This window comes from Leucopleurus acutus (genome assembly GCF_964270905.1).
Source record: "Leucopleurus acutus genome assembly, chromosome: 2".
NCBI classification, from domain to species: domain Eukaryota; kingdom Metazoa; phylum Chordata; class Mammalia; order Artiodactyla; family Delphinidae; genus Leucopleurus; species Leucopleurus acutus.
This window is the reverse complement of record NC_139143.1, coordinates 1,451,656-1,471,218: the sequence shown is the minus strand read 5'-3', so window position 1 is coordinate 1,471,218 and position 19,563 is coordinate 1,451,656. Positions and strand designations below refer to the sequence as shown.

General features: G+C 58.3%; 1 protein-coding gene across 1 annotated transcript; it reads left to right on the top strand.

The window, feature by feature from the left end:
- Positions 1-2,041: 2,041 nt before the first annotated feature.
- Positions 2,042-18,072, top strand: RNPEP (arginyl aminopeptidase; the record flags this gene model as incomplete). The annotated part of the gene is made up of 11 exons (XM_082832787.1): positions 2,042-2,476; positions 6,276-6,416; positions 6,729-6,877; positions 10,764-10,880; positions 11,382-11,617; positions 13,454-13,567; positions 14,261-14,373; positions 14,460-14,568; positions 15,354-15,578; positions 16,306-16,448; positions 17,391-18,072. 11 exons carry the CDS (start codon positions 2,042-2,044, stop codon positions 17,547-17,549), a joined length of 1,941 nt encoding a protein of 646 aa, XP_082688913.1. The 3' UTR covers positions 17,550-18,072.
- Positions 18,073-19,563: the final 1,491 nt, after the last annotated feature.

Sequence of the window (19,563 nt, the reverse complement as noted above, 5' to 3'; positions counted from 1 at the left end):
GTCCAAGATACGTTGCATTCTAAGCATTCAAAAGTGAGGGAAGGAGAAAAGGAAGGAAGGAAGGAGAATGGATGGGATGAGACTGCTCTTATCCCCAGGGAGAAGTTAATGCTGAAAGGAGAAACAGCATAGTTCCACAAATGTTTGACTCTACAGCCAAGGATAAAAGGCCCTCAGGACTTCCTTGGTGGTGCAGTGGTTAAGAATGTGCCTGCCAATGCAGGGGACACGGGTTCGAGCCCTGGTCCGGGAAGATCCCACATGCTGTGGAGCAACTAAGCTCCGTGTGCCACAACTACTGAAGCCTGCGCCTAGAGCCCGTGCTGCGCAACAAGAGAAGCCACCGCAATGAGAAGCCCACGCATGGCAACAAACAGTAGCCCCTGCTCGCTGCAACTAGAGAAAGCCCGCATGCAGCAGTGGAGACCCCACACAGCCAAAAATAAATAATTGATGAAAAAAAAAATAAGGATAAAAGGCCCTCCTCCTCCAGCAACACTTACCTGGAAACATCAGGCCCGGTGTCTCCTTGCTTCCCGTAGTCCTGTTCTTCCCAGGTCACAGCACAGCACATGGAGTTATCGTGACCTTTGTCCTTGTCTCTAGGTTAAGTTGTGAGCTGGCCCGTGAGCACCACCAGGACAGGGGCGGTGCCAGGCTTGCTTCAGTTGTATCCTCAGCACCCAGCCCAGTGGCTGATGTATGCCGATGCTCAACAAAACCGCATTGCATAAGGGAATGAATAATTTGAGGGTACATATATTGAATGACTAGTAAGTACCAAGTACTGTGCTCAGTGCCACGGAAAAGTGGTTTTCCAAAGTTGTTGGATTTCACTAGCCAGTAAGTTAAAAAAAAAACTAACATTGACCTTATATGGAATTAAAAAATATCTACTATAAGCATTTCATGAAATAAAATGTATTTTAACAGTGTAAAACTAGGAAGAACATACTAGGATACTATTTCCTTTTATGAAAAACTCCCTACATTCTCTTAAAATTTCATTTCCTAGCTGATCCATAAAAATCTCACCGTCGAGTGGCTCCTAGTCACAGAAGGGCTACTGCAACCGCTGGTACAGGAGAGAAACACAGCAGGAAGTGTGTGTACCTGGCTCAAAGAGCTGTCCCATTCGGGAGTGGGGGGCAAGCGGCACAGCAGACGCCCAGCCTTAAAGGTGCAGTGCCTCTCCCCATCCCTTGGCAGAAGGACAAAGGACTCGCGCGCCCGGAGTCCCGGGAGGACCCCCATCGGCGTGGTATCCCGTGCTGTTTCCGATTGAGCTCTCACAGCTAGCTCGAGAGATGCTATAATTCCTTCTGTTTTACAGGTACACAAGGAGACTCGGAAAGAGTCCCCTTTCTTGAGGGAGGTTTGACACGGCCCAGGATGACACGGCCCTAATAATTGGGCGAGCGTCGAGCTTGCGAACCTCCAACCCGGACCCTTGCAATCGTGCTCAGCGCGGCCTGCCTGGAGGAGTAGGACACGGGAAACCTCAGTAGAGAAGGGACTGGGGAACATCCCAGTGGGATGAATTCGGGCCAAGGTGGATCAAATTGTACCCCCCCACCCCCACCCGCACGCCTGTCGGAAGTCCTGAGACGCCGGTGCAGAGCTGGGAGTGGGGGAAAGTCAAGAAGAGAGGCGTGGCCCGGCCGCGTTCCGGGGCGGGGTCTGCACGGTGGGGCGGGGCCGGCGGCACGGTCCGGGTGCGGCTGTACCGGGGCCTTGGCAATCGGCGGGGCGTGGTCAGCGCTGCGGGGCGTGGTCTGAGCTTTGTGGCTTGGTCATGCCGGTTCCGGGCGTGGTCTGTGGAGCGGGGCCTGCACCAGTGCACGGGGGCCATGGCGAACGGCGGGGCGTAGTCTGAGCTTTGGGGCGTGGCCATGCTGAGTGCCCGGGCGAGCCCAGCGCTGCCTGTTGGGGCCCACTCGGGTGCGCTGCAGAAGCTCCGGGGACCACGACAAGCGGCGGGGCGGGGCCTGCGCGGCGGGGCGGGGCCTGCGGCGGCCCGGTCCAGCGGCGGCGCGGGGCCATGGCGGGCAGCGGGCGTGGGGCCGGCGGGCGGGTGCTGCACTCAGCGCAGGCCGAGGACGTGGCGTCGGCCTCCAACTTCCGCGCCTTCGAGCTGCTGCACCTGCACTTGGACCTGCGGGCCGAGTTCGGGCCTCCGGGGCCGGGCCCGGGCTGCCGCGGGCTGAGCGGCTCGGCGGTGCTGGACTTGCGCTGCCTGGAGCCCGGCGGCGCCGCGGAGCTGCGGCTGGACTCGCACCCGTGCGTGGAGGTGACGGCGGCGGCTCTGCGGCGGGAGCGGCCGGACGCGGGGCAGCCGGAGCCGGAGCCGGTGCCGGTGTGCACGCGGCCCTTCTCGCACTACGGCCAGGCCCTGTGCGTGCGCTTCCCGCAGCCCTGCATCGCCGGCGAGCGCCTGCGGGTGCAGCTCACCTACCGCGTCGGCGAAGGACCCGGGGTGAGTGCCCCAGCCCCGCGCCGGCCCCTCCTCCCGCCCCTCCTCGTGCAGATGCGCCCCCCTCAGCCCCTCCCACCTCCCCTCCCATCCCTCCGCCCCATCCTCATCCAGATGCTCCCCCCACCCTTGGCTCCCACGGCACCGAGGAGGTCACCTCTTCCAGGCTGGGCAGCAGACGGTTCACGAACAGAACTTAGGGTTGTCGCTGCGCTCGGCCTAGGCTGGGCCCTGGTGATGAGCTGCTCCGCTGTCCTCTAGGGCGGCCTGACAGTGCTGGCTGGTTACCCGCTGCTGACTCAGTCCTTTGTTCCAGGTGCCCTCCTAATGCCGCGGGCTGGGACAGCTCGAAACTGGGCAGTTAGTAGTGTTTCCTCCTGCGAAGTCCTGGATTTGATGAACAAAAAAATCTGAGTAAAAGTGAGAACCAGAATTAGGGTGTAACAGGCTTTGTAATAACTTGGCTTTCTCACTGTTGGTTGACTCAAATCTTAACTGGGGGGCGGGGGGCGGCAAATGTTGGCGATCAGAAAGGGGAAGGTCATGTGTCCACATCTGTGAATGTCCGGGCGTGGCTGCCAGTCCTTTCTTGATGGGGTGTGCTACAGGTCTCAGCTGGCTGCCTGCCTACCATGGAAGCTTGCTTATTTGGTTGCATTTCCCCTTTTGCTGTTGGCAGCTCGCTCCAAGGGCAGTTGTTTCCATCTTTCACCATTCGGGAAGTAAATGAACCTTATGATAGAACTTGTTTAAAAAATAAAAGTCCAAAGCAATGTAGGCTGATCTCTAAGGCAGAGGAGAAACCCAGGGACCTCTAGGGATAACGTGCCATCTGGAAATGTGTTTGGTTGCTCTAGTATATTTTGGTTCCTGGTTTGGGGCAGAAATTAAATAGGATGAGTGGAAAAATTAGGCCCTCCTGGGTGTGCCTAACAAAAGTGGCACCCCAAATTAAATATCGGAACTAAACAGCTTTCATTTAAGACGTGGTGGCAGAGATACACGCTTGATGAAGAACTGTCCTTTGCCCTGTGAAGGCTGCACTGGTGGCACTGTGCCTGTTCCTTCCTCTCATTGCCACCGTCCCAGGGAGGGCTCTCACCTTGGACACCGTGGGTCGCAGCATCTCCCTGACTTGGACTCTATAGTGTGTGTCCTGCCAGCCTCCTTCATTTTCTTCTCTTCATGTCAATAAAACAAAGCCGAGAACCAAAGAAAACTCAAGCAAAGATGACGAGAAGGAATTGTGGTTGAGGGGATGATAGTCAGTGTTCATTGAGCTAAGCCTGACAATAGCTACATGAGTTGTCTTTATGTAAAGTCCTAGTACGGTGCCTGGTACCTCTCACTGCCAACTCATCACAGTTGTTTTCATTAATAGGATTTATTTTTTAAAAAGCTGTGTAGAGGACTTCCCTGGTGGTCCAGTGGCTAAGACTCCGTGCTGCCAATGCAGGCGGCCTGGGTTCGATCCCTGGTCAGGGAACTAGATCCCACCTGCATGTCGCAACTAAAGATCCCGCATGCCACAACGAAGCTCCTGCGTGCCGCAACTAAGACCTGGCGCAGCCTAAATAGATAGATAGGTGTCTAGATTACCAGGAAAACTGAGCAGATAGTACAGTCTACATAAGCCGCTTCCACACACACACTGTTTACCCTTTACTGGTGTTTTACAAGTGGGATACATTTGTTCCAGTTAATGAGGCGGTATTGATACTTTATTATAAACTGGGATCCACAGTTTTTCCAGATTTCCTTAGTTTTTTTTTTAAAAATAATAACGGATATTTATTGAGCGACTTTCATGTATAAGGTGTTATTAGTGTTTTTTAAATTTTTATTTTATATTGGAGTATAGTTGATTTACAATGTTGTGTAAGTTTCAGGTGTACAGCACCCTTAGCTTTTTGTTTTTTTTTTAAATTTATTTCATTGTTTTGGCCGCACGGCCTGCCACGTGGGAGCATAGGTCCCCAACCAGGGATGGAACCCTTGCCCCCTGCAGTGGACGCACGGAGTCATAACAACTGGCCCACCGGGGAAGTCCACGCCTTAGTTTTTCATGTGTCTTTTCCTGCTCCAGGGTCCCACCCAGAAGTCCACCGTGTGTTCCGCTGTCGCGTCTCCTTTGGCTCCTCTTGGCTGTGACAGTTTCTCAGACGTTCCTGTTGTGGTGGCCGCGATAGCCTGGAGGAGCGTGATACCCTCTATTGGAATTTGTCTGTTGTTTTTCTCGTGATTAGACTGGGGTTATGGGGCTTTGTTTGTTTTTCATAGACTATTTCTTAGAACAGTTCCGGTTTCGCAGCAAAACTGAGCAGAAGTTCACAGAGATAAGGTGTCATTTTTGTAACGTCGCATTGAGGGCAACAGTATTGACAGGATTTATGGCTGCTGTGCAAATATACCTCCGGTACATTTATTTGCTGTGCAAATGTACCTCCGGTCTCCGGGATGAGGCAGAGCTTGTTGGGTTTCTGCACCAGGACGTTCCTCTCTCTCCCCTGCTTCCGTCTGTACTGGACTCTGGAACGAGACTCATCACACACACACACACACACACGCACACGCACACGCACACGCACACGCACACACACACACGCACGCACACATTCTCAAGCAAAGAAAACCCCAGCATCCCATTGTGTCTCCCTTGTGCCTCTTAAAAATTGGTCTCAGGACTTCCCTGGTCCGGTAGTTACGAATCTGCCTTCCAGTGCAGGGGACGTGGGTTCCATCCCTGGTCGGGGAACTGAGATCCCACATGCCGCGGGGCAACTAAGCCCATGCACCACAACTAGAGGGAAGCCCGCGTGCCGCAACTAAGACCCCCCCCCCCCCGCAGCCAAATTAATTAATAATTAATTTTTAAAAGAACGAGAGACACCTCAGGGAATGTTCTCGTCCTTGAGTGTCGTTCCCAGGGGGGAGAAAATTGGTCTCAAGTGCCTCTGTGCTCAAAGCCCTTCATCACAGCTGCCGGGTGGGTGCCCACCTCTGCCGGAAGCTGCACTCCCCCGCGCCGTCCTCATGCTGCTGCCCACCTCCTGGAGGGACTCTCCTCCCTTCCTTCCTGCCGTCTAAATCCTGCCCACGTTTGAAGGTCCAGCCAGGGAGTTTTGCTTCCCCTATGAAACCCTCCTGGGGTCACCTGACCCTGTTCTAACCTCTCCGTGGTGTGCGGTGCTGACACACACCCTCCTCACCCCCCGCGGTGGCATCTGTGTTACAGGTGAACTTCTCTTCGCTGTGGGCAGGATTTGGGTTTGTAAAAATCGTTCAAATGTGCTCTTGATTAAGGGCTGACAGAAGACAAGAATCATAGCCAATGTCTGTAATGTAAAACACATTTATTCTGAAAGGGTAGATTGGAGGGATGGAGAACACGCATTAATCAGACTCCTTGCTATTAGCTTCTGCTCTTGTGTGTCTTTTATCACAAGTTCAAGAACAGCTTCTTCAGTATTTGTTTTTTGGTGAGAAGTTACTACAGCGGGGGACACAGAGGAGGGAGGCAGGACCAGGGGGTCGGAGGCCACCCCAGGAATGCTTGAGACGGCCCATGGGACACACTGAGGGGTGGCCCTTTGGTGCTGTCCACCCTGGGAAGTGGACGTCAGACCTCGGCCTGGACTCCAGGGGGATTAAATACACAGGGGGAGAGAGCGTCGCAGTCTGAGCTGGACTGGCGGGCGGAGGATCCCGAGGGTCACCTCAAGCCTCCCCTCCGGCCAGCTCCGCCTGGCCGCGCTGTGCTTGTGCAGGATGTCAGTTCCCAAAGGGTCTTGCCTCCTCTTAGGTTTGCTGGTTGGCTCCGGAGCAGACAGCAGGAAAGAGGAAGCCGTTCGTCTACACGCAGGGCCAGGCTGTCCTGAACCGCTCCTTCTTCCCCTGCTTCGACACTCCTGCGGTGAAGTGCACGTACTCCGCTCTTATTGAGGTGAAGCAGGCTGAGAGCAAATGTACCTGCCCTTGGGACTGAAAAGTTCACTTCTATCAGGTCACGTTTCAGGTGGTAGATTATTACCTCCATTGGGGGGTACCTCTGAAAAACTCCTCCACCTGCAGAAATTTGATCTGTGCTAAATCCCATCAGTTTGGCACAAGTTCAGTTTGTTGAAGCCTCTGTGCTTCCCAAGGTGGACCCCAGGCCGCTGCCGTCACCACGCGGGTTGCTGGCCATGCCGCCCTTCTAGCTGATCAAGGGCAGACTCTGTCCAGGCGAAATCTCCTGAGCCTTCTCTCTTGTCAGGTCCCAGATGGCTTCACAGCTGTGATGAGTGCCAACACCTGCGAGAAGAGAGGGCCAAATAAGTTCTTCTTCCGGATGTGTCAGCCCATCCCGTCCTATCTGATAGCTTTGGCCATCGGAGATCTGGTTTCGGCTGAAGTTGGACCCAGGTAGGAGACCGAGACCCCGCCGGCAAGAGTGAACCGACCTCTGAGCACGGAGGCCTCTGACCAGCGAGCGGACCTCCTGGGGTGGCCCTTGGGGTCACGTCGGAGGCTCCCGAGCCCGGGACCTTTCTGCGGGACAGGGCGCGGCCTGAATGGCCAGAGGATGTGTCCTTTCCTCCCCCTCCCTCCTGCCTTCCTCCCGTGTCTGCGCTGAGACCGTCGGTCCTGCAGTGGCTGCGGTCCTGGGCCACCTTCAGAGGGAGGTGGGAGCTCCAGCAGCAGTTTTAGATGATCTTTATTAGCATCTTTAAGATCTAAATTACCTTCTTGCTACTATAGTTGCTTTTTTATCTTTGTAGCAAATCTCCCCATTTTCTCTGGCGCTTGAGTCCTGGAAATGTACGGCCTTGATCTCTCTGTCTCCCTCTGGAGAGGCCCGAGGAAGCCGCCTGTCTGTCTGCTCCAGACACAGAGGCCTGGACCTGTGTTGGCAGAGGGGCCTCCGTGAAGTGAGATGGGTTTAGTGGAGATAAATAAGGATTTTGTACGGTTTCCTGAAAAAGAAATTTGACCAGGAGCACAGGTTTTTCCTGGCTGTCATCTTACCCGCCAGCGTAGCATAGTCCTGAAAAGTGAGAGGGTCGGTTTGGATGTGAAGCCGTGGCTCTTCCTGGCCCCGTTGCGGTCCTTCTCTCTGCCCGACCCTCAGCCCCTGGAGGTGCTGGATTGGCTACACGCCTCGGGCTTCACAACTGGGCTCAGCAGTGGCGCCAGGGCCGTGAGATCAGAGGGAGAGATGGGTGGGGCCCCGTCGGCATCTGCTTCCAGCCACGCGCTAGGAGAGCACCAGCCCTGAGAGACGAGGGGTCCCTTCCTGGTGGACAGGGCAGTAGGTGACCTGCGAGCATGGAAAACAGACAAGGGGAGGAACATCTTTTAGGGTGTTTACTCTTGCTGAGGTTCTGTTAGTAGGAGTAGGAGCTACTAAGGGGAAGTGAGAGAACAGTCTATTCTAAATACACTGGATCACGGAGGTTTTCTCAACCCTCTGTACTGAAGTGATGACACAGTACGTTAATCCAGGTGACAGAACCCGTTTTACTGGTGCTGATGACTTACTCCAGTCCCCCGTCAGGTGGACAGTCCTTGCCTCCTGGGTCACGTCGGAGGGTCTTGAGGGAGGGAGTCTGCCGCGTAGGAGGATCTTCCATCTAGTCCCCGTTACCTCAGGGGGAAGACCCTGGGCAGGAGAGACTGGCGGACATCCCCAGGGGCCCCTTTATGTACGGTCCCTTCTAACCCTTACAGGCAACACTGAGGGACGTATTGCTGTCTCCAGTTTGCAGTTGAGAAACTGTGGCTTTGGTAAAGAGCCTTGTGCAGTCACGTGGTTGGTAGAACTGGAATTCAGAGGCAAGGGTTTCTGTTGCAGATCCCGTGCTTTTTGCCCTCAGAATCCTGGTGATGAGATTCCAGCTTGACTGAGAGCATCCTGGTTTCTTTGACAGATATCTGTGTGCTGGCGGAAACGTCCTGGGCGTCCGCGGCCTAGCCCGTTGTCGCTGAGGACAGGGCTGAAGGCCTTTGTTAGTTGTGGTGCCCTGGCTGGGGATGGAGCAGCTCAGAGTAGTGCCTGGGGACTTGGACTCTGTGCTGGGGTCTTATTCTCAGCCTGGTGCCCTTTTTCTCCATGTGGGTTTCTCCTGGGTTGAGGGTGGCCTGAGGGCTTCTCTACCTCCTCTGCCTTCTCCCCACACCACCCCCACCCCCGACCCCCATTCCCACTCACGGCCGCACCCTGCATCCCAGGCCTGGACGTGGGTATGGCTGTGAACCGGGCGGGACCAGAAACCTCCAGCTGCATGCAGGCCTTCATTCCCTGCCCCTCCTGCTGACCTTCGCCCTCTGGGGGCCTCACTCCTACCAGGTCCTGCTGTGCCTGCGCCTCGCCCTGAAGGGCCGTGCTTTGCTCTCGGGCGGGCGGCAGCCTCTCCGGGGACTTCTCTCCCGCCTGGGTGGTGACTGGTCATCTCTCGCCCACACCCAGGCCCTCCGGCGTGTCCTGCTGCCGCCCACCTGACCCGGGCTCCTGCCATCCCCTTTCTCCACTCAGCGTCTCTCTTTTGAGAGATGGAGAAAATAATGAAGCTGTGCGTGGTACCCGTTCACATTTCTGGTTTCTTGGTGAGAAGCTGGAACGAGAGAAAAGGTGATGCAGGCGTTTGAGAGGTTTCCGTGCGCTCAGCCGTCTTTCACGCACCTTTGCATCTCGCGCCCCTTAAACCGTCTCTCCAGTTTTCCTTTCAGACGCCGGCCCCTCCCTCCAAGCACAGGGCCTCGGCTCTGCTTTGTGGAGATGTTTGGTCTGTCGGGTACGATTGTGTCCTGCACGTCCAAGGTCCCTCCGTCTGCTCTCATCCCCCCATTCGTCCGTCTGGACCCCGACGACAGGTCCTTCCTTTGTTAAAGCCAGTCTTCACCTGACCCGTTGACTCACCCCCACCCCCGTCCCCTGGGCTTTGCTTCATCGTCTAGTCCCGTCTTCAGACCTGCGGCCTCCACCCACAACTGGCCAACTGGCTCTTTCCTCTCCACCCCTGGAGTCCAGTCCCCTAAACTCGCTGAAGCTCCTGAGGTAAGAGGCCGTTGCTCAGCGTGGAAGGTGCAGGGACTCGAGGATGTGCCCTTGGCCTCCGCTTCCCGATCCCGGGCCCTCCTGGCCGGTCCTCGCTGGGCTCCTCGGGGGTCTGGCTGCCCTGGGCGCAGGTGGCCCAGGTTCGGTCCTCGCCCCCGGCTGTGCCTGGGAAAGCTCACGCCCCCTCGTATTGAGCATGTTTCCTGTGTCCACAGCTCCCTAGACACAGTCTGATGGTGTCGCCCCCTGCGCTCTGCAGGGGCAGCTGTGTCACGTGGCATCTGAGGCCCTTTGTGCCCCGAGCTTGGGGCCTCTCCCACCCCCAACCTACCCCCATCAGACCTTGGACTCTGGTCACCCCAGACCCTGGTGGTTCCTCGCCTGCACGTGCAGCTTCCTTCCCGCTACGAGGCTCCTGCTTTCGCTGCTGGGACCCCTGACGCGGGTCGCCCCGCTCCCCCTCCTGCTAGAACAGTCCCCGAAGTTCTGCCGAAAGGAAGCTCTCTTCGTCCTGGCCTCGCACCCACCCACTTGGCCGTCTGTCCCCCGACTGAGGATGTCCGTGTAGGGAACGCTCTGTGGAGCATCGAGGGGCCTTGACACAGCCTTTGGCTGCAGGGCCCCTGAACCTGGGGTCAGCTCGTCCTTGAACCCCGAGAATGGTCTCGGTCCCTCCCATCCCCTTTCAGCCTTGGCTTCCTTCGCACTGGATCTTCTTGATTTTTTTCCCCCGTTACCTCTGTTTCCTCATCTTTTTACTGTGAAAGTTTCATAATTGGAAATTCCTGCAGGACATTGAAGGAATGATGCATTGAGCACCTGTCTGCCCGTCCGTGTTGCTGTACTAGGTTTGCTTTCGTGTGGATCTGTGGGGGTTTTTACTAGACCATTTGAAAGCAAGTAGGTCCGCCTGCCTGTCCGAAGAGTGAAGACAGTTACCACTTTTCTGTTAATGTGAATTGGTTTATCTCTAAGTGTCTTTCAATTCTAAAGATTCGGTTGTGAGAATCCTTTCTAATCTCTCCGGAGGTACACCAGCATTTCCTACCTGAGCCACCGTATGAAGGGTCTTCACACCCATCTCGTCTCCTTACCGCGCACCTTGTAGATGGGGACTGAGGCTCGGCGGGGGGAGAGCCTGTCGCCTGCAGGAGCCCCCAGCCCCCCCCCCCCCAGTTGGTGCACGTGCTTTCAGGACGGGTCCCGCCGTGGCCTCTGAGCACAGTGCTGCCTTCTCTGCGCCCTTGTCTCCAGGAGCTGGGTGTGGGCCGAGCCCTGCCTCATCGCAGCTGCTAAGGAGGAGTATGACGGGGTCATAGAAGAGTTCTTGGCAACGGGAGAGAAGCTTTTCGGACCCTACGTTTGGGGAAGGTGTGGTATCATGTGGACTCTCATGTCTCTGTTGTTACAGTGAGCCGGCCCTCCCCCTTCCCCGGCCCTGATCCGGGGGGCATAGGGGAGGGGGGAGGAGATAAGCCAGGCCTCATCCGCTGTGGCCAAGGAGGGGCCTGGGAGGGCAGGCATTGCGGGGACAGAGGCGTGCCCGTGCCAGCAGTTGCCGGGCTGGAGATGGGGATGCGCTGTCGGGGACGTGGCTGACTTGTCTTTCCTGTTGCCGGCAGCAGCTCCGTACCCGTTTTCTCTTTGTCATCTTCAGACTTGAGGTCCCCTAGATAAGAGGCTCCATTAGGTCTGTGTGACCCACGTGGGCCTCTGGGGAGCTGGGTGTGATGGAGTCAAGCGCGTGCCCACTGTGAGGGGCCTGGGAGGGAGGCGGGGGCAGGGCTGAGGACCGGCTCGCTGTGCCGTGCCGCCACGCCCGTCAGTAGCCCGGATGCAGCTGGGCCCCTCACGGCAGCCTGCCTCTGGCAGGTACGACGTGCTCTTCATGCCCCCGTCCTTCCCATTTGGAGGGATGGAGAACCCCTGCCTGACCTTCGTCACCCCCTGCCTGCTGGCGGGGGACCGCTCCTTGGCCGACGTCATCATCCACGAGATCGCCCACAGCTGGTTTGGGAACCTGGTCACCAACGCCAACTGGGGGGAGTTCTGGCTGAACGAAGGCTTCACCATGTACGCCCAGAGGAGGATTTCCACCGTCCTGTTTGGTGAGCCGCCCCTGAGGACCTGCCTCCGGTCCTGGGCCTGCAAGGCTCCTTCTGGGGAGTGAAGGGAGGAGGGGGTAGTGCAGTGAGCCCGTGACAGCCAGGGAGGGCAACTCGAGACAAAGTTACACGTAAGCAACTGTGCCCACCTCACTGCATGTCACACATCAGCAGGGGCTGGGGGCAGAGGGAGTCTCGAAAATGACACACGGCGGGATGAGCTAGCGGTGGACGTGCCTCCCCCTGGGGCTGAGGCTTCCCTGCGCTTCGCCTGGGGGAGAGCGGCCCGGGCTGGTCGCCCAGGTACCAGTTCGCTTAATGAGCGAGTCGTCAGATCACTGTCCCCATCACCTTAGATTGAGCACCTGTTGTACCAGATCTGTCACGTACCACCTTCCCGGCGGCTGCGTGGAGATACTGTTATTCCCATTTTACCTGTGAGCTCACCGCGACTCAGAGAGGGTAGGAAATGTCCCTCAGCCACTTAGCAGGTGAGGGCAGACCCTCAAGTTGAGCCCAGCTGTGCTTGTCAAATACATTCTCGGGAATTCCCTGGCGGTCCAGTGGTTAGGACTCCGCGCTTTCACTGCCGCGGCCATGGGTTCGATCCCTGGTCAGGGAACTAAGATCCCGTAAGCCACGTAGCACAGCCAAAAACTAAAATGTAATACATTATCAACACAATCTCCATGTTGAAAAGCCATGGTGTATCAGGTGCTTTTGTTATGTTTATTATTTCTCTGATCAAAATCTATTTTGGCACCAGTGGAAAAGCACACACAAAAATACTTATCTGTAATCTCACCGTTCAGAGGTAATCGATGGTTATCCTTTCAAACATTTTTCTACGTGTGTGTGCGTATCATCAGACTGTACGTGGTTTTAGAACTGCCCTTTTTTTTTAATATAATGAAGTTAAATATTTTCCCAAGTCATTAAATTTTCTTCTACAGCTCCAGAGTATGGAGGCTTCATAATTTATTCAGTCAACCTCCAGTTGTTAGGTTGTTTTCAATTTTCAAACGAAATAATATTCTGACAGACATGTTTACATAGGTTCACGTGCGTCTCAGATGATTTCAGTAAAGACAAATTTCTAGAAACATCATTTCAGGACCTGAACATTTTCAAGGCTTTTTGTTTTGTTTGGCATACATTGTCTCCTCTTCCCAAGTTTACACTTTCATCCAGAGTACGTAAAGCAGTAGTGTACCGGCCGCTCGGACCCCCGCACGCAGCTGTTCGTGTGCGCCGTGCGTGCGCCTGAGGGCGCTGAGGCTGGCAGGGGCGGGGGCGGGGGGGGGGGGCGGTCACTGGCCCAGATCAGAGCATCTCGCGAGTGGCGGCGGTGGCTGGTACACACCCGGGCCCTCCCCAACCCTGTCCCCTCAGTTGTTGTTCTTTCTTTCCCACGGCATGTGGGATCTAAGTTCCCCGACCCGGGATTGCACCCGGGCCCTCCGCAGTGAAAGCGCGCAGTCCTAACCACTGCACCGCCGGGGGATTCCCTCCCTCAGTCGTCTTTAGAGCCAGAAGGAGACTCAGATGCTAGAAAAATCTTGGGTGACAGTTTCTCTTGTCTGACAGAACAGTCAGATGAAGAGATTCTATTTTCGTGGGAGATCAAATTACCGTCTCCACAGATAACAACATGCTGAAGGGAAAGGTCACTCACTGTCAGAGGGGTGGTGTGGGCGGGGCAGGCTGAGGAGTCAGCCATCCACAGCCCCCGCCACCCGCCGTGCCTGGGGAGTGCCACCCCCGGGCTTGGGGCCTCCGTCCTCTTTTCGGGGCCTCGTGGGCACCGCGGGGGGTGCCAGCCGCTTTCCTGTCGTGCAGGACCCGCCTACACCTGCTTGGAAGCCGCCACCGGGCGGGCTCTGCTTCGGCAGCACATGGACGTCACGGGCGAGGAGCACCCGCTGAACAAGCTGCGCGTGAAGATCGAGCCAGGTGGGGGCTGCTCTGGCCGCTGCCCAGCCCCCGTCGGGCTGGGCACACCTGGATCCCCCCCTCGGGAGGGAGGAGCCCCCAGGCCGCTCCTGAGCGACTCCGAGATGCTCTGTGCCTCTGGGTCCCCGTCACTTAGTCGTCCCTTTGCCGCCCCTGGTCCACGGTCAGCTCAGCCCCGCGGCGTTTCTAGAGCGAGGTCGCCCTCCCCTCACCGAGGGCGTGACCCAGCACCAGAAAGCTCGTGACTGCTCTGCGGTCATGGGTTTTTGTTTCCTAAGATTTTTCTTCAGTTCCACGTGTGACTAACGTGAACCTTTCTGTGCAGTTGAAGCGTGTGTTCCTCGATGCCTCTGACTCTGACCATGAACTTCCTGTAGTCGGGCAGTCAGTTCTGTTTACTGCAGAACATGCACAGAACCCACCCCGCCCCGGTTTGGGCAGGCGCAGCGCCTGTGGGTGACCCGTGGGGCTGGGAAGGCGTTGGGTGGAAGGGCCCCCCGCGCACAGCGCCCCGGGCAGGGGGCAGCTGCGATCCCCCTGAGCCTGCTTTCTTTGTCCTCCCACTGGGTCCATCTTCAAGTCCCTCGAGAGAGGCCAGGATGGACCCGGAACGTTCATGGCCTTGCTGTTCGTGGGAAGCTGAATTCCGGTCTCTTCCGTGGCTACTCTTTGAATCCAGAGCTTTCTCTGCAGGTGTCGACCCAGACGATACTTACAACGAGACCCCCTACGAGAAAGGCTTCTGCTTTGTCTCCTACCTGGCCCACCTGGTGGGTGACCAGGACCAGTTTGACGATTTCCTCAAGGTACATCAGCTCCGAGGTGAGGGGAGACGAGCGGGGGCCCTGCTGCCGGGGGCTCTGGGTGACCGACCGTGCCTCCCTCCTCACAGGCCTACGTGGATGAGTTTAAGTTCCAAAGTGTCCTAGCTGATGACTTTCTGGAATTCTTCTTGGACTATTTCCCTGAGCTGAAGAGAAGGAGGGTGGATTCCATCCCGGGTGAGCAGAGGAGCCGGCCCACCGCTTCCAGGTGGTCGTGGAGGGTGGGGTCTGGTCCATGCCTTGGGGGGCTGAGGTGCGCCCCCTGGGGGCGGCGTTTTGGGGCAGGCCCAGGGGCCCAGGCTCTGTCCCACAGGAGGAGCTCGCTCACCCCCTGGCCCCCTTTCTCCACTCTGCTCTTCTGCCCCTCTCTGTCCTCTGGTCTCCCCGTCCCTGGACACACGTAGTCAGACCCTTAGCTCTGCCCAGGCCTGCCCCCGCCCCGAGGGGCTCCCAGGGCAGGAATGGGGCAGCGGCCCCGCCTGGGGAGCGCGTGAGAGGCCTGCTTCCTAAGAGAGGGCGAGCACGGCCCGTCGCGGGCCAGGCAGCTCGTTAGATGTGTCCCCATTTCCTGCTGCATGCTGGGCGCCGTCCAGCCAGCTGCCTGCCAGCTAGTGAGGGGTGGGGCCGGGCAGGACCCCAGGCAGCTGGCTCCGGAGCCCAGGGGCATCAGCACGGCCATTCTGGTCGTGGGGGCTGGGCCGCGTCTGTGCACGTGGCTCTACGGCTGATTTGCAGCACAGAACACGCCCACGTGGAAAGGGGCGGCCAGGTCCATGAGACAGCGTCTAGGCGTCACGCTGGCTGGGGCCCTGTGGAGCGGATGACCGTGCGGGGCAGTGGTGCCGTCGTCGGGGGAGAGCTTGGGATGGACGGAGGCTCGAGGTCTCGGGCGCTGCCTGGGCAGGCGGACCGTGATGCTGCTGGGGAATTCTGACGGAATCTTCTCTACTTCTGCCAAACAGGATTTGAATTTGATCGCTGGCTGAACACCCCGGGCTGGCCCCCCTACCTCCCTGACCTCTCCCCCGGGGACTCCCTCATGAGGCCAGCTGAGGAGCTGGCTCAGCTGTGGGCGGCCGAGGAGCTGGACGTGAGGGCCATTGAGGCCGTGTCCACCTCTGCCTGGAAGACCTACCAGCTGGTTTATTTCCTGGATAAGATCCTCCAGAAATCCCCTCTCCCTCCCGGTGAGAAAAAGTGGGTTGTTTCTTCAAGGTTGGAGGGAGACAGACGCTCCCTCCCAGGTGACGCTCGTCCCAGGTGGCTGCGGGGCATGGGAAGGCGGGTGGACGGAAGCCCGGGGCAAGGAGCGCGTCGGCGGAGGGATGCAGGTGCCCGCGCGAGTGCCGGGGGGGCGGGAAATCGTAAAGCCTGGTGCTCGTGGAGTCCTCACCTCGTGCAGGTCATTCTTCCAAGCTCCCCCGGCTATGACGCCATCTGATCCTCGTCGCTGCTCTGTGACCCCAGGGACGGGGGAGCGAACCCGAGGCACAGACAGATCCCACAGCCAGTAGACGTGGGGCTGGGGTCTGGGCCTGCTGGGCCGCAGCTCTTCGGCACACATGCTTTGTTGCTTCTCAGCCAGTAGTATTCACCAAGGGGTGCTAACTCAGAAAAACAGAGCAGGCTGACGTGTAGCAGGTTGGCGGTGGGATACCTGAGGCAGGTGCGCAGGCTTTAGTGGGGTGACCACAGGAAGTCTGTATTAAGGGAAGGGTGGAGGAAGAGCCGTGGGAATTACAGCAAAGTCGAGACGAGGCCTGACCCCCTCGGGCCTGACGAAGCAGGAAGAGGGTGGTCGGCAGCCTCCCTGAAGTTCCTCCGGGTACCCTCGGAGGGCCTCGGGCACACACATGGCCGCCTCAGCTCATGGTGTGCTGGCGAAGTCACTAATGATCCGTTTCTTTTCTCCAGGGAATGTGAAAAAGCTTGGAGAGACGTACCCGAAGATCTCGAACGCCCAGAACGCGGAGCTACGGCTGCGATGGGGCCAGATTGTCCTCAAGAACGACCACCAGGAGGACTTCTGGAAAGTGAGGGACTTCCTGCACAGCCAGGTGGGTGACCGCCACCTGCCTGTGCCCCTTCCGCGCATGGCAGGCAGGGCCTCTCGGACCGCCCTCTCGGGAGCAGGGCTGAAGGGCCTGGCGGGGTCCTGTGAGCAGGCTGTGGTGCCGCCCTGGGGGAGAAGCCCCGGCCCGGGAGCTCCTGCAGGTCAGCCGGGGAGGCCTGTGGGGAGAGAGCCAGACGGCACTGACCCGAGGCAGGGACGGTCATGCGACAGCGGGGCTGGTCTCCGGGAGAGGCCGGAGACCAGGAGAGGTGAGTGAAGGTGAGATTGTAGGCTCCTCCTCTGGGGGAAGCCGGTGGCCTGGGAGGGTCCAGAGGCCTGCTGGACCCAGGTCACCGGGAGCGCTGCCCTGCCGGGGAGGGGCCCACGGCCCTCAGGATGAACCTTTCCACAAGATTCCAGAGCCGGGCTGTGGACAAGCCACGTGCAGACTCCCTCACCTGTTGGCAGGTACCTGCTGGCAGGTTCTCGAGCCCCTGAAGGCTTCCCAGCCTCTGGGTGTCAGGTGTGGCCGTCTCGCGCTGACGTGAAGGTGCGGGTTTCCGTCTACTCGGCTGCAGGCGGCCCTTCTGGGGCCCTGGTTTAGGCTTAGGCTCTGCAGCCTTTGCCGTGGGCTGTTGCCTCGGTGCCTGACCACTTAGAGCTCTGAAAGTTTGGAGTCTCCCATGTGCCAACCCCCTACTCGGTTTTGTTGAGTGTAGACATCTCCAGGAGGGTGAATACCGACACCTCGCCGCGTGGAGCTTTGGCTGCCAAGAAGATTCTGGAACACAAGCCCTCGTGTCTGGGAAGCCTCTCATTCCAGCAATGATACCCGTGTCCCTTTTGGCCCCTGATCACGAGGCTGTCAGATGGGCCCAGGGCAGGGGCTGGGGGCTGCAGACCACCGTGCAGGCTGACGGGCCTCGAGCACGCACGTCTCTTGCAGGGGAAGCAGAAGTACACCCTCCCACTCTACCACGCCATGATGGGAGGCAGTGAGGCCGCCCAGACCCTCGCCAAGGAGACCTTCGCGGCCACGGCCTCCCACCTCCACAGCAACGTGGTCCACTACATCCAGCAGATCGTGGCACCCCTGGGCAGCTAGAGGCTCCCACTGTGGCCTCTGTGTCTGCAGACTGCCAATTCCAGTTCTCATCAGCTTCCCAAGTTCACGTCCCCGTGGGGTAACCTGTTCTCTGGCCTTGGTGTTTGGGACTCTGGGCTTCTGCTCTGACTGGACGGCTCTGGACCCGTCGTGCGACCGGGAACCTCCATACTCTCTGGGCTGGGTGGGCGGCAGGCTTCGCCCTCCCCGCCTGGGTCTTGGGAAAAGCAGGAAGGATTTTCTTTACTCTCTTTTCTTTTCTTTCTTTCTTTCTTTTTTTTTTTTTTTTTTTTGCTGATTCTTGAAGTACTGTGCAAAGGGCTGATTTCTGGTGATTCCTTTTTCAGGTTTAATCATTATTTTAATAAATAAAGTGAAAAGTATCTTGGTGACTGTGAAATCCCTTCTCCCAGGTCCCGCTCTCTGTTCTGAGCAGGTTAGGGGGAGACCCAGAGCAGGACGCTGGCTCCCTGTTCCTAAGGAGCCTGGGCTGGAGGAGGTGGGGTTCCCACAGGAGCATGTGCAAAACAGAGGGCACGGAGGCTGCCTCTTTGAGCCGCATCCCTCCATGCAGCGTCCCACCCGCCTCTTCCTCTTTACCGTTGCTGCTAATAAGCGCGCACTGGAGTGCTCTTTCTGCAGCCTCTCGCCATCCGTGGGCCTCGCGGGGCCTTGCCCTCCCCGGTCCTGGGTGACGGGCTCCGTGTGGTCTGTAGTAGAGTCTGTTCAGAACCTGGCACTAAGCTCTGATTTCCACGTGGGGATCTAGGCAGTTAGTGACTTGGGGTGGGGTGTGGGGCGAGGGGAGGTCGCACAGAAGTATTTCAGGATCTTTGTTTTCCTAGATCCAGGGTCTCCCTGGTGGCTGGCTGCCGGGCGGGCGGGCGGGCGGGCGGTGCAGACCTCCCAGCACGCCCTGCACCGTGGGAGCGAGGACGCGGGCGCTGGCTCCTGGCTGCTCCTGGCCGCTGTTACAGGTGGGGACAACCGGGGGCCGGCCAGACGCCTCCCGCGCCCTGCTCGGTGCCCAGCCGCTCAGCTCTGCGCCCAGCGGCGTCCTTCCTGGTTCCGTGCAGACCCTGGGGCGCCGAGGGGCCCCACGGGACCACTTCCGCAGCCGGAGCCTGAGTCAGCTTCACAGCCAGGCGTCCTGAGCTGTGTCCCCCGCTGTCCCGCCAGGTGGGCCTGCGACAGCGCCTCTCCTGCCCCCTCCACAGCCCTCTCCCAGCCAGGTGCTCTCGGAGGGCTGGCGGGGAGCACGTGAGCCGTCTGGAGCTGGAGCTGGTTCTCCCACATTCCAGGGCGAGGGACAGGGTAGAGGGCGTGCCTCGGGCTGTGGGGGAGGCCCCTGAAGGGCTGGGGAGCTGCTGCCCCAGAGCTCGGCTCCCCACCGTGGCCCGTGGGAGGGACCCTGGACCTTAACGCCCTCCGCTCTGCGGGGCACCCAGCAGTGTCAGACCCCGGGACGAGAGGCAGATTCCTGACACAAACCTCTTAGTCCTACAGAGGGTTAAAGGAAGGGGGGCTGGGGCGTGGCCTTTCCCTTGAGGCCGGGCCTCCCAGGACCTTGGCATTAACCAAGGAGGAGGGGAAAGAGATGCTCAGATGCTGCATCTTTGATGCATAAAGCTCTGAAGGATCAGTAAGTCCAAAGGGCCTTGTCTTCATGGATGGGAAACGGAAGAGGCCCCAGGACCCGTCTGTGCCCCCTCGCCAGCCTGTGCCGTCCCTACGCAGGTCTCTGTGGTCTGCGGGACACGGCCCTTGTGGTTAGGGCTGAGATCGTGGAGGAGACCCGGGTAGGAGGGGTTGCCTTGCCCACAGGGAGGGTGAGGGCCTCTGGAAGGAGCGCCAGTTGGGGGATTTAAACCCCAGCCCCACTTAACTAGCTCCGCGTGGCCTGGGCAAGTCTTCAACCCTCGAGCTGCCACCTGCTTGTCTGTCAAATGGGGATCACCACACACCCTGAGGATTCTCATAAGGGTTAGACGGAGCCCTGCTAACGTGGCCTGGC